Consider the following 13,204-nt stretch of genomic DNA (forward strand, 5'->3'; position numbering starts at 1 on the left):
CCTCCTGCGCCCGCCCCGGCACCGATTGTTGACAAAAGACGCTGCGAGACGGAGCGGAGGAGCCCACAGCCCGGTACCGGTGAGCAGATCTCCCCGTTAACTCGACATATTTCCCTGAACAGCTTGAGGAGAAGAAGATCGGGTTGGGGGAGTTGGGGTAGTGGGGGTAGTAGTGGTGGTGGGGACGAGAACTCTTCCGCTCCTAGAAAACCGTGAGTCACAACGGGCTGCTTTGTGTCGGTATAGCCGAGTGATCGTTAGCCGTAGTAAGACTGCGGGGTCGCTCTCCTCCTCCCCTCCGTCGCCGTGTGATTCGCTATCATATGATGCTCATTTCTGTCTGTAGCCTGGGACCGATTATGACAGCTTTCCGTCTCTCTTTGTGCCTTTGTGTATCCCCTCTCCGGAAGGTGTGGCCGAGGTGATTTGCTTGTCGGACCGCTGCAGGCCGGCCTGAAGTGGACGTCCCCCCCTCTTCTCCCCTCTTCTCTTTCCTGAAAAGAATCGGTATTTACGGACAAATCCAGCGGCCAACATGGGTCACTCGCCGTGAGTGGAAGTGGTAGATCAGCGTTGCAGGAGGCGGCGGCGGGGGCCTTGGGCAGGTCTTTTCAGTCGGGAATGGTGTGAGCAGAAAGAACCAGGCAGTCTGGATCTGACCGGGGACCCGTCTTTTCCCCGGAGCCTGCGCGGCTCCAAGCCGCGTCCTGAGCCCTCCAAGATGGGGAAGTGCGACGGGAGATGTACGCTGCTGGTGATCTGTTCACTGCAGTTGGTGAGTTTGTATTCGTGTGTGTTTGTGCGTAAAGCTGCTTTTCTAGTCACTCAACACAAAGATATAATTAGAGCAGCGTGCTGCAGACCCGCTCATTGCAATCAGCCCCTCTGAACAGTCACACTACAACACCTTTGAACTGCAGCTGCTGGGTTGCCATGGCACATTACAGGCGAGTGTGTGCGTGCGTGTATGTGTCTTAGAGGCAGAGGGAGTAGGGCAGGGGGCCACTTTGGTGTCAGGGTGGTCTGTATATGTATAAAGAAGGAAGTGATAGCCCCATTCTGGCAAAAACCATGTGAATGTTAAACACAAGAGGGACGAGGAGCCCTGTTCACCATTTGGACTCTGTCCCGGAGTTAAAGTTAGCTACAGTCTACAAATAGCTCGAGACTTTCCCTCTAAAATGTAATAAGTGTGTAATCAGTATCATCTACTGGTGTAGTAATCATGATGCAGGCAGCAGCGTGAGGGCTGATTGTAGAGGCTATTGTTCAATGGGTGATCAGTTGTTGTGGCAGGGGGATTCGGCCCATAGATTCTCATTAGTTTGGGGGAGCTTTTGGGGGGTTGCTCCTCTTTTACAGTCACTGGACTGGCTGGTGTTCCAGGCAGTTGCCATGGAAACAACTGCGGCAGACCTATGTATGTGTGTCCCTGTCACTGTGTGTGTGTGTGTGTGTGTGTGTAGCCTTGATTTCTTATTATGTGTTGTGGTCATATGTGCATTGTATTTGCATATGTTTATACTTGTGTGTTTTTATTTTCCTCTATTTTTCTCTAATGTATAAGAGGCTATTTGAACCCCCATACTCTCGGTCTACTAGGTGGCAGCCCTCCAGAGGCAGGTGTTTGACTTTCTTGGCTACCAATGGGCTCCCATCCTGGCCAACTTCCTCCATATTATGGCCGTCATCCTGGGCATGTTTGGCACTGTGCAGTTTCGCTTCAGATACCTCATCTTTGTGAGTATAACCCAGGGGCGATTATGGCGCAGGAGATAGAGCGGTCGTCCGCCAATCCCGCAGTTGCATGTTCGATCCCCAGCTCCTCTGGTCACACGTTGAAGTGTTCTTGAGCAAGACAATAAACCCCAACTTAGTTGCTCCCAGTGAGCCTTGGCCAGCTGCATAGCTGCTCCCCCATCGGTGTGTGTGTGTGCGTGCGATTGGGTGAATGACAAGCAGTGTAAAAGGCTTTGAGTGCCAATAGGTAGAAAAACAGTATATAAGTGCAGACCATTTACCATTTTACCTTCTGATAATGTCAGAGCTCCAGTTTAAGTTGATAAAACACAAGTCTGTAGCAATTTTGTAACTCATGTCCGTGTCTGTTTGGCAGTATGCAGTATGGCTGGTCGTTTGGGTTGGCTGGAACTCCTTCATCATCTGTTTCTACTTGGAGGTTGGAAAACTGTCTCAGGTAAGTTATGTGTTTGTGTCCCATGTCCCTCTACAGCTTGGAATTTTGTATCAGTCCAGTCACTGTTTCCTAGTCAGGCTAGGACCTCTTACAAAACATTTATTTGCAATAGAGCTGAAACAATCCGTGCAATTATTGAAAAGTCAAACAAAAATAAATGATTTTAATAACTAATTATTTATTTGTTTTGAGGTGGTATAATTGGGGCTGGGTTGTTGGAGCTTGAGTTGGACAAAACATCTGAAGTCATATAAAACTCTAAGAAACTGATGAGTATTTTTCTAAATTGAGATATTTTTAGATTAAGCGATTAGTTAAGAAAAAGGATCATGAAACTTTTCACATTTTTTGTACTTTTTGTAGCCTAAACAATGAATAGATGATTTGAACACAGACACGAAGTCAGCAATGAGAATAAAGCTTAGTTGTTAATTTCTTTAACATGTGAATATGTGTTGACTTTCAGGATAGAGACTTTCTCATGACATTCAACACATCACTCCATCGTTCTTGGTGGATGGAGCATGGTCCAGGTTGCCTGGTAACGCCAGTGCTTGACTCTCGAATGGCCCCCGATGACCACCATGTCATCACTGTTTCTGGGTGCCTCCTTGACTACCAGTACATTGAGGTGTTGAGTTCAGCCATTCAGATCCTGTTGGCCGTAAGTATCTAACACTCAAATTATGAGTAAGTCAGCAGTGACTCAGCCTATGCAAAAGCAATCATCTTGTTTCTGACCATCTCATCTATAACAGCTCTTTGGCTTCGTATACACCTGCTACGTGAGCAAAGTCTTTCAAGATGACGAGGACAGCTGTAAGTGCTTTTGTCTTCCTTGCACAGCTGATTAGGTTTGTTCATGTCAGAGTGTTGAGAGGGATTCTGTGTTAAAGATCCGTTGCTTTGGATTATTGTTTTCTCTTGTCTGAGTCATGAGTGATATCACTGCAGAGGATTCATTCTGTGTGATCTTAGTGCTTCATCTGTGTGAAGAATTCAAGTTGTCTGCCAGAATTCTCATAGTCAAGAGTGTCCGTCTGTCTGCTGGCTAATGCTTGTTGGTTGTCTTGGGTGTGCCATCTGTGTCTCTGAATAGTTCTTCTCCTCATGTACCTCCTGAGTGTTTTACTCTCACTCACACAAGTACTGTATTTTACAATTTGGCATCATGAGTTTAACCTCTTTCAAAATGAAGGGCACTCTGTGTCTGTAATGCTAACAGCATGGTGTGTGGTAATAGTGAGATAACAATGACATGCAAAATCATCACTTTTTTTTGTGAATTATTATTATATTCTGAACAATACAAGACTAATGAAACTTGCACAGATAATGACAGTTTAGACTTTAACAATAATAACCACAAATGATATATCCTTATATAGATTTTTATATTTACAGATAAATACTTTATTACATAAGCAAAAAGTCTTGATAGGTTTCCATTAAATTATTTTTAACTAGAATTAACTGACTAACATATTTAGTTATTTAGTTAAGGCATGCTTTTTGGTGGACAAACTAATGTTTTAAAATTTGTATCTTAAGCATTCCTGTTCAGCAGTCTTCTTTTACATATTGGTTTACAGATACATCAATGTAGATACGCTATACTACAAATTTAATTACACCTCTGTGTACGCTAACATTTTGAAATACTCTAAAATCCCCCATCCTACAATAATTAAAGTCTATATCTTTTAATTAAAGTGTTTAGCCTAAATTTGGTAGCATAAACGTAACCTTTGACCAGCCACGTTTCTTAACCCCTGTCTAATGTAACATGGCTGAATGTGGTATGGGATTGTCTAAACAATTAAGAAACCAGATTGTTTGCAGAGTGTACAGCAGCATTGGTAGGCAACTCAGCATAAGGTAGAACATAGTGGTAATAGTGGTTACCATTGTCAAAATGTGACACCACAAAAAAATTTGTAATTTATGCAACCTTTCATTAAGAAACAGATGAGTAAATGATTCTAAATTGACACAAAGGTTATCTGTGGATTTAAGTGTCTCAGTGACTGACTTGACTGTGCCAAGGATACTGGATTAAGTCAACCTCTACAGACAGCATCCAAGAAGAGAACCCAAAAGAATGTGAAAATAAGTCTGAATATTGGCAGCACATTCATTAGTTAAATATAACCAAAATAAAATTAGTTTGGATCAGATAGGGTCTAGCTTGTTTGCTGTGGAACTGGTCAGTACTACTACAGAAACTTCATGGTGTCAAACATATAACTTTACTGGGAGTTAATATGGAGCAGCATGATTGCAAACGGTTTTGTAAAGATGATTTTTACAGATGATTCAATGCGTCCAGTTTTGTAAAACCGAAAAGTGGACATGAAGAAGACAAAAAATTAAATAACAGAATCTGACTAAGGGTGGGTATATTTTGTTGCAGTTGGTTCTTAAACATTAAAGTTTAATTAGTCAAATATTTTTTTTTCAAATGAATTGGAATCAATCTTTTTGGGTTTTGTTGAAAAGCAAATAGGCTATAATTGTATTAAATGCACAGGATTTGTCCAATTACCCCTATTAACATGTACCTGCACCTGGTTTCATTTATAAAATAGTGTAAATTAAAGCAAATCAGTGTGACTTTCTACTTTCAGAAACACTCCTTTTAAAGGAATAATATTACTAAAGCAATAAATCTTGCATTAAAGACAGCTCCTTAACATGCAGATTATAGCTACAGGGGCTCCTTTTCTGTGGGCACCATGCTTATTCCTCTGAATCAATTGAGAAAGATTAGAACAATGTATCAGTGACATAGAGGCAGGGAGAAAGATGGTGTAGGGTGCAGTTTGGCCGACTCTGATGCCACAGTGTTATAAAGGTATACTGAAAACACTGCAGTACCATCTGATGCCATAATGGATTTTCATGCCAAAATACTATCTGATTTTGTTATATGACACTTGATTACAAAAACAGATCAAAAGAAAGCTGGAATGATGTCACCCCCTCTTTTTCTTTGTCCTTCTAAAGTTGATTTCATTGGTGGGTTTGACTCCTATGGCTATCAGCCTCCTCAGAAGTCCTCTCATCTGCAACTGCAGCCTCTTTACACGTGAGTTACAAATATATCTTTCTCCAGAGTACTGCTTTATATTGATCTTATAGTTGAATTGTTTTTTTCTTTTAACTAGTATTCCAATGATTTTAGTAGTGCAGCTCCATAAAGTTGAGATACCAACTTTATGGAGCTGCACTACTAAAATCAGTGGAGTACAAGAGCCAGATTAGAAGAAATTGTAAAATTTAATGCAGTAGGATGAAATATCTTGACTTATAGTCCCTAATGTTTGTTAAGTTTAAATGCTGGATCCTGCATTCCTCCAAATGTATTTCTGTTATCCAGCAGCCATAGCTTTTCTGTTAAACATTCAGACTTTGTAAAACTCTTTCTGGAGGGACACAAGTTATTATTATTAACTGTTCACATGCGTAGTATAATGATGAATGTAAAATCATTGAATTGCCACAGTTATAATAATGTGCAATCACTGGTGTATGTATCCCCTTTTGATCTCTCTTGCATCCCAGGGCTGGTTAGCTGTTGGTAGCGCCCCCTTCATGCCAAACCCTGATGGTGTAACTGTGGATGGAACCCGGCAGCCGTCCTGATGAAACTTACTCTGTGTGTCACAGTTTACTTGAGGAATGGACTTAACCCCACCCAGAGAGAGAGAGAGGACTGTGTGTTGTGTGTGCGCACTTGTATCTGACAATGAGAAATACAGCCCTGATTAGAATGTACAGAGCTCAGGGAAGAACCAGCATACCAGGCGGTGTGGTACAAAGATGGAGTATGCCGAGGTGCGAAGGAGAGATACAGAGAACAAGAGCTGGGGACACCTCTGTCAAATCACCAAGGACACACTTCACTAAACTGCCAGCTCTCAACACTCCCACAAGTGTGTGTGTGTGTGTGTGTGTGTGTGTGTGTGTGTGTGTGTGTGTGTGATTGTGTAACTCCACAGGACTAGCTGGTGCTCTGAGGTTGCACCCTGGACTCTTACCACTCAGTGCTCCTGTGAATTTAATTTTCTGGGGGCTTGTGTGTGTGTGTGTGTGTGTGTGTATATGTGCGTAACTGTGTGTGTGTGTGTGTGTGTGTGTGTGTGTGTGTGTGTGTGTGTGTGTGTGTGCACGCGGGAAGGGGGGGAGGGATCACTTAACAAAAATGAGGCACGGCTCGTACCTGTTGTCGTTTTAGAATGTGGTGATGTCAAACTAGAGCAGTCTTTCGATTCCGGCTCCCAAAGCCATCTTTCCCTTCTACCATGCCATTCAAATCACTGTTGATCATTAACATTTTTCTGTTACAGCTTAGATTTGGTGGGGCAATAAGACGGAGTTGGCGAAGTGGAAAGGGTGAACTGCCTGAAGAATCATGCTAGAAATTATTTTTCGAATTATCCAGGAGTTCAGGGACACCACAGCAGATAATTTGTTTGCATGTTGATTTGATACAGTTTTTACGCCAGATGCCTACTGACGCAACCCTCCCCAATTTCTACCGGGCCTGGAACCAGCACTGTGTGGCTGGGGATGAGGATGGTCTGTTAGGGGTTCACTGTCTTGTCCAGAGACGAACCTGCAACCCTATGGTCGGTAGGCAGCAACTCTACCAACTGAGCCCCTAAGAATCAGGCTAGCAATAATTTATTTTAAATATCCTGTAAAAAGCCCAACATCAACTGCGCTTAGTTTGTGTGTGTCTCTTACAATGTGGAGACATACATGTAAAGAAAGACTAAATTATATTCAGATCAGGCTACTGTAATTGTTTTACTGTGTCAGTCTCATAGCAGTTAATACATTTTCTAGATCATTTTGTAGCAATGTATGTGTATCTTTAAGTGAGGACGATAGTGGTGGTATTGCATCAAATAACTCAAAATCCTTTACTGTAATAAAGAAACAAACCCCCCACACATCAATTTAGTTCACGGATGCAATAATAATAGAGCTCCATGGCACAAAGCTAGGATTTCGCTGCACAAACTATACTTAGTAGGGTGTTTATTGGATTTGTTGACAATGAGAAAAATGGAGACTATTGCCTGACTTTCTTTACAGTTGTGGGATATGTCCAAATCAAGTTAAATGTTCTGTTGTGCCAGGATTTTTAGTCTTAAGGAAGATAAATTCAGCCTACTGTACATGTTTTAGTGTTGACTGGGAATGCAGATGGCTTTGGGATCAGGCATTAGTGTGTCTGTAGGGGGGGACAGTGGGGATACTGTGCATGTAAATAACAAGCCAATGATTGTTTTGTTGGTTCCATTTAGTAAAGAGGGTTGTAGGGTTTGTGTGGGACTGGGGGAGAGGAGTACACATCAAGTTTTTCTTCATACCTGTTTCTCTTCTGCGTTTTTGGATATGCTCATGCTGCATTCTTTTGACCCATCTGCAGCTAATTCTCCCCATGATCTTTCTCACTAACCACATGCACCCCTGCAGCTTGTTTGCTGATCTCCACTGGAGCATGTCAACAAAGTAGAGGAAAATATGTCATGAAACATGCACAGTGACACGAGTAGTTTTCGCAGATGTATGTGGAGACCTGAAGAGAGAAGGAGGGTGACAGGTATGAGGTGAAAACCTTAGTGCAAGGTTAAGCTTGAAATATTAAAAATACACTTTCTACACTAACTACTTCTTTTGTCATTTGTAGACACATGTGGAGAGTGACTCAGTGTTTTATAAGTTGAGTGCTTTCAATCCTTCCTTTAATTGCACTATATTAACACTGGGATGTAAGATACATTTTGTCCAGATTAGTTTAGAAGGTTATACAAACATTGCATCAACGTTGGTGAACTGAAAAAGTACATGACTTGTTAAAATGACATGCAAATTGTTGAGAGCTAATCCAACATACAGAAAATAGCACTTTCTCATAACTTACAACAGTACTAAAGCATGAGTTCACAATGACCATTCAATTTTAGCTCATTTCCTAATCTTATTAGGGTAATAATCCACAATAAAGATCTGATTGTTAAAATAATGTCATAGACCATTCACAATAACAAATATAGGATTGTGGCATTCAGTTGAGTTAGTTATTTACCCATGTGGAGAATGTTACAAATAATGCAATAATACTATTAATATATTAAATTAAATTATTTAAAGGGTTAGAGGTTATTTTATTTTGTTTCTCTAGTTTTTAGCCTTTTTTCTTCCTGTAAACAAAAAGGTCAGCGCCCAACAAATGATAAAGCAACGTATAAACTGACCAAGAGGTTGCTAAAAAGCTGATTAGACCAAACAGGTAGCAGACAGGTGGGATATATTGTTTCAGGGCAAATATTGCCAAAACATCTGCCTACAAATTCAGTTTAATGTGCAAAAAAGACAAACCAATTTCTCATTTGCGCTGTAATAAACGCTTAAGAGAGGGAATCCAAATATGACAACTTGTGTACACTTCACCTATGTGATTGCCTTTTATTTTTTTAAAGAGCAGAAATACTGTTTCTGCATTACGTCATGCACACTGTTGGGACTGTCCTTATTCCGCATCCTTGGGGTCGCCACTGGCACGCTTCCAAAAACCCACTGGGGTATTTTTGTTATGTGGGCCACACGCTCCCTTTTCACTCCGTTCACTTACATTCCAGTGGTGTAACGAAGCGTACGGCAGACACTAACTCCCGGACCGTGTGGCGCAGCACGTTGCCATGGCTGCCAAGCTGCCGGTTGCCGTAGAGACCCTGATACATAGTGCACTCCCGTGAAAATATCCTAATACAATCGGGGATCATGAGTTACATATGTAGTTGTCACATTTAGTAAGTTTTTCTGATAAGCTTATTTGATTGTTTTTGTAATTTTTCTTGCTTATTTTAGTAACATCCCCCACTAACGGCTGCCTGCTGAATAAAAGCACCTTTTTTCTCGATTGAACAACATGTGAAAGAGGTCACTCTAATCAGATAAGATCCATTATGAATACACTCCACGATCCAAACATATTACATACACATAACAAAGAGAGCGGTCCGGTGTGACCCTCCCCTCCCGGTTGGCGCAATGAACCGCACGTTCTCTTTCATCCCTTCCCGTCATGCAGCGCTCTCGCCTGCTCCTCTGTCGAGCCGCCATGTTGTCGGAGTGAAAGCCTGGGGTGTCAGAGAGAAACTGGGGCCAAAATCCGCGACCATCCACCCTCTCCGCCGGTGAGTATGGTCTATCTTGTGGTCGCGACAGCATATGAAGTTATTGATTCACGTATCGGTGCCGGTATTGTTGATATGTGGCATCTGTGAGGGGTTAAACAGCAGCATTTAAGGGACTGAAGCGGCTGCATCTCTTTCTGCTGCCTGCCTCCTTCCTCCCGTTGTGTCGGTCTTCCGCTCCAGACAGCTCTCGGGCCTTTGTTAGCATCCGCGTCACGGGGATCTGTGGGGCTGCAGGCGGGTGTTTATTAAGAACAGAATCATTTCGTTAGGGTGCCTCCGTTTAAGGTGTTATGTGGAACCCGTGCTTCGCCACCGGTATGCCCGAGCTGAGCCTGTGTTGGGGAGGCCGTGTTATTGTTGGTAGACACGGGCAGTGGACCTTCCATAACAGATCCGAGCCAGGCATGAGTGGTTGCAGAAGCATGAAACGAATCACCCGGGAATTGTCAAACTATTTTGAACAATTAGCTACATGTTTTCTGTCGTTGTGATGTGTCACGTCTTCCAAAGAGCAAGGTTTTGTCTCTGCCGATACACTTAACGTTATCTCCTGCTAGCTGCATGTTGCCTGCTTGTATTGTCACACCCCTGTCTCTGCCCGGTATGCGGGGGATTGATCCCCGGTATTGAATAATGATTAACCCAGTTAGATTATGGAGCACAGTACCTGTTTCCGGGTGCTAAAGTAAACTTTTGGCAAACAAGCCGTGTGCGCTTTGCGTTAGGGAATGGCCACACTGTTGTGGATTTCCGGGTGTTCCTCTACCGGTTTTCGAGCAGAAGTAAAGAGCTAATGTCTTTGTTGCTGTCTGGATAGTGGAGTAGGAAAACAAACACGAGTGTATCCTTGAATGATCACTTGGCAAGCTGGGCTGTTTTTATTTTTTAGTACTGCTCATCCGGTCATGTCGTGTTTTTTGTCTTTATGGAGGGGGTGTGTTGCACAGTGATTTCGGCAGACTTGAGAGAAAGCTGCATGCGTTTGAAGCTTCAGTGTCAGACGGACTCTGGCAAAGGTAATTACTGTATATGGCTCAGTGTGAACAGAACTGCTTGTAATATCCTTATGGCCTGTAGGGACACTAATGTGGAATTGGTCATTTAAACAGTGTTTGTAAAATACAACTTATCTCTGATTAGGTGTGTACCAAACGTTGACCACTACTACCACCCAATATATTGGGACAGACACACTGTACACATCCAGGGTTTACTAACATAATGACCCACAAGCCTTTATCTTGGTAAAATGACAAGACCCCTCTGACATTTCAAAAAGAGGACCAGTAGTTAGTCTCCATTTCTTGACAAATAAAATTAGCCACTTTCTGTGTTCTGGCTAACCAATCTAATGTTAAATTTGTAATTGTTACATTTACACAAGGAACACCTATCTTGAAGCAGTTCACAGCACAGCCTCTAAAGTTCCCATAAAGTTTAACACCTCTATTTGAGACCTTTTATGAAACTAGGATTTTTTTCAGGGCTGCTGTATTAGAATGCATTACATTTAGCTTTGTGCTTATAATATTCTCCCGTGATGGTATGATACAGTTATAATCGTACGACCATTTACCACAACCAGTACAGGGATCTGCAACAATGTTCCACCCAAACATGTGCCTACCCTGGGGTTCATAGTAACCAATTTCCTGTTTATGGAACATCACTTGTCTTGACCTGGACAAGAGTAACTTATGAACAACACATAAAAGGACACATTCATACATATGCGAAAACTTTCAGAGATGCATAATATGGAAATATTTAAATATGTGTGTTGAAATTCTGTCCATGTGAAAGGAGCATCATACCAGTAAATTTGGCTCCATCCAAAAACAGAGGTACTGTGACGTTTACTTTAAGTCATGCTGGGCCAGTTAAATTATCTACCCCTCAGGCTGGCTTGCAAAGTGGTTCTCTGGTTAATAACATGACTTTTGGTCGTAGCACTCTTCTTCCAACAATTAAGCAGCTTGAATAAAATGTTGCCCCTTTGCATCAGAAATTTCAGAACTAGCATTGTCCCTAATGTGTCTACAACCAACAAACTTTATCATGTACTTTGGCCCTTTTTTGGGCAATAAAGTCAGTGAAGGCTTTTGCTTAGTATTGATACACAAAGCATAGTAATTCTACTGTTCTCTGACAGAAGATGCAGGTCTACATTCAAACTACATATTACACAATTTTATTGAACACATTTTAAATTAAATAATAATAATAATAATAATAATATTAAATAAGTCCTGATAGTAAAGTAAAGTATCTACACTCTGCAACAGCAGTCTTAGATCAGAGGCATCATTGTTCATTATACTAAATTGTGTAATGCGCACTCAACTGTAAGTTTATTAGGTACATGTAGCTAAAGGGAATAAATCAGACATTATTTAAATAAAATCTTTACAACTATTATGTTTAGTTTTGGAGAAACTGTTCATGTTTTTTTTTATGGTTGATGTGTCTGATAGTTTGGTGCTTTTGAAATGCAGTTATGCTGAGGTGTTATGTACCCTTGATGATAATGTGACCAAGGTATTAGAAACACACTTTTTATCCCTAATATTATTGCAGTAGTTTTAGGTAGGTGTATCATATTTAACTGATTGTAGTTGTAACATGTAAACCAGCCTGTGCTACAATGTTAAGATATGTTTGCAACACTGGCATCACCTCAAGATCATAAATGTTAAAGGCCCCTTCCAGATATTGGCTCCATTTAAACAAGATTGCATTGTGCCTACTTTTTACTCATGTATGTATGAAACACATCGAAGGGTTATGGAACAAAGGCACTGCCTCTTAACTTGGATCAGAAACCATTTTGCATAGTTAAATGACAGGCAAATAATTAGATGAGTCATTTATTTTATACCATAAATTGTCTATCAGATTTATACAAAGCAAGGTTGTAGAGCATGGATAATAATTTGTCTTAGTATTTAAATGTTAGTAAAGGTTCTTGTGTCATTGCGGGCTGTAAAGACCTAATGTGTTAAACAAAATTTTTGGTCTTAAAAACAGTACTTAACTGCCACATGAGCATGATAGCTGCATTGTTAAACTGTGTTAACCTGCTCAGAGATTACCAGACATTTTGCTTGTTTAGTATATTGACCCCGCATGTCATTGTTTGCATGCAACTGATGTCTTTCTCTCTGGACAGGCTGTGGTGGAATGAGCAGTGTGTGTGTGTTGAAGAGGAAAGCAGTGCTCTGGCAGGATTCATTCAGCCCCCACCATAGAAGTACATCTCCCAGCATGCCTGTGGTGCTGAGCAGCGGAGGACATGCCCCACCAACTGGGCAGACCCCTCAGGCCACACCCCCCAGCCAGCAGGTAATGACCTCACTTACACCTTTACAGATTTAATTTATGGTCATGTTACTTTTAACATTTCATGGGTGCACACACTGTTAGTCCTTTATTTTTATAGCCATTAGAGTACCTTTCATATTGACAGAAATTGATATTCTCCTGCAGTTGCAAATCCTCTATCTTTTATCATCATGCATAACACAGTAATTTACAACCCCTGTCTTGGAAAACACTAGGTTAGTCTAGTCTGGTTACCTCATTTTTATGTGTGGATTTTCATGTCGGTATACATAGAGAAGTGCTTCTGCTTGCCAAAAAAGATGTATCTGTACAGTACAAGAAACGGTGCCAAATCAACATGTGGAAAAATGATCTGCTGTGGCAACCCTGAACTTAAGGGATACGCCGAAAGGACAAAAAAAAGAAATTAATACATGCAGTAAAATTCAAATTCTAACAAGATTATTTTTTC

General features: G+C 41.3%; 2 protein-coding genes across 6 annotated transcripts in view; both read left to right on the top strand.

Annotated features, from left to right (window-relative positions):
• The first annotated feature begins 128 nt into the window (after positions 1 to 128).
• Positions 129 to 7,876, top strand: nkain1 (sodium/potassium transporting ATPase interacting 1). Of its 3 annotated transcripts, XM_067502571.1 has the most exons (7): positions 131 to 775; positions 1,603 to 1,740; positions 2,117 to 2,197; positions 2,664 to 2,861; positions 2,956 to 3,016; positions 5,204 to 5,285; positions 5,762 to 7,876. In XM_067502571.1, the coding sequence occupies exons 1-7, from the start codon at positions 722 to 724 to the stop codon at positions 5,769 to 5,771; spliced, it is 624 nt and encodes a 207-aa protein (XP_067358672.1). In that variant the 5' UTR covers positions 131 to 721; the 3' UTR covers positions 5,772 to 7,876. The 3 variants fall into 3 exon arrangements, with proteins under 3 accessions (XP_067358681.1, XP_067358690.1, XP_067358672.1); XM_067502580.1 differs by lacking the exon at positions 2,956 to 3,016 and having other exon boundaries at positions 129 to 775; XM_067502589.1 differs by lacking the exon at positions 1,603 to 1,740 and having other exon boundaries at positions 130 to 775.
• A 1,406-nt stretch (positions 7,877 to 9,282) lies between these two features.
• The window catches only part of pum1 (pumilio RNA-binding family member 1), a 23,611-nt gene continuing 19,689 nt past the window's right edge, over positions 9,283 to 13,204 (top strand). Inside the window, exons 1-3 of one of the 3 annotated variants that reach the window (XM_067502456.1) lie at positions 9,336 to 9,408; positions 10,343 to 10,427; positions 12,581 to 12,753. In XM_067502456.1, the coding sequence (XP_067358557.1) occupies positions 10,388 to 10,427; positions 12,581 to 12,753 (213 nt within the window). In that variant the 5' untranslated portion in view covers positions 9,336 to 9,408; positions 10,343 to 10,387. Of the gene's footprint in view, positions 9,409 to 10,342; positions 10,428 to 12,580; positions 12,754 to 13,204 lie in introns of all 3 variants that reach the window. The other 2 variants (XM_067502448.1, XM_067502465.1) reach the window with 2 other exon arrangements.

Source organism: Channa argus, chromosome 1 (assembly GCF_033026475.1).
Source record: "Channa argus isolate prfri chromosome 1, Channa argus male v1.0, whole genome shotgun sequence".
NCBI lineage: Eukaryota > Metazoa > Chordata > Actinopteri > Anabantiformes > Channidae > Channa > Channa argus.

Coding starts and splice junctions, on each gene's coding strand:
- nkain1 (XM_067502571.1), top strand. CDS start 722: ATGGGGAAGTGCGACGGGAGATGTACGCTGCTGGTGATCTGTTCACTG. Junction 776..1,602: donor TGATCTGTTCACTGCAGTTG/GTGAGTTTGTAT, acceptor TCGGTCTACTAG/GTGGCAGCCCTCCAGAGGCA. Junction 2,198..2,663: donor AGGTTGGAAAACTGTCTCAG/GTAAGTTATGTG, acceptor GTTGACTTTCAG/GATAGAGACTTTCTCATGAC.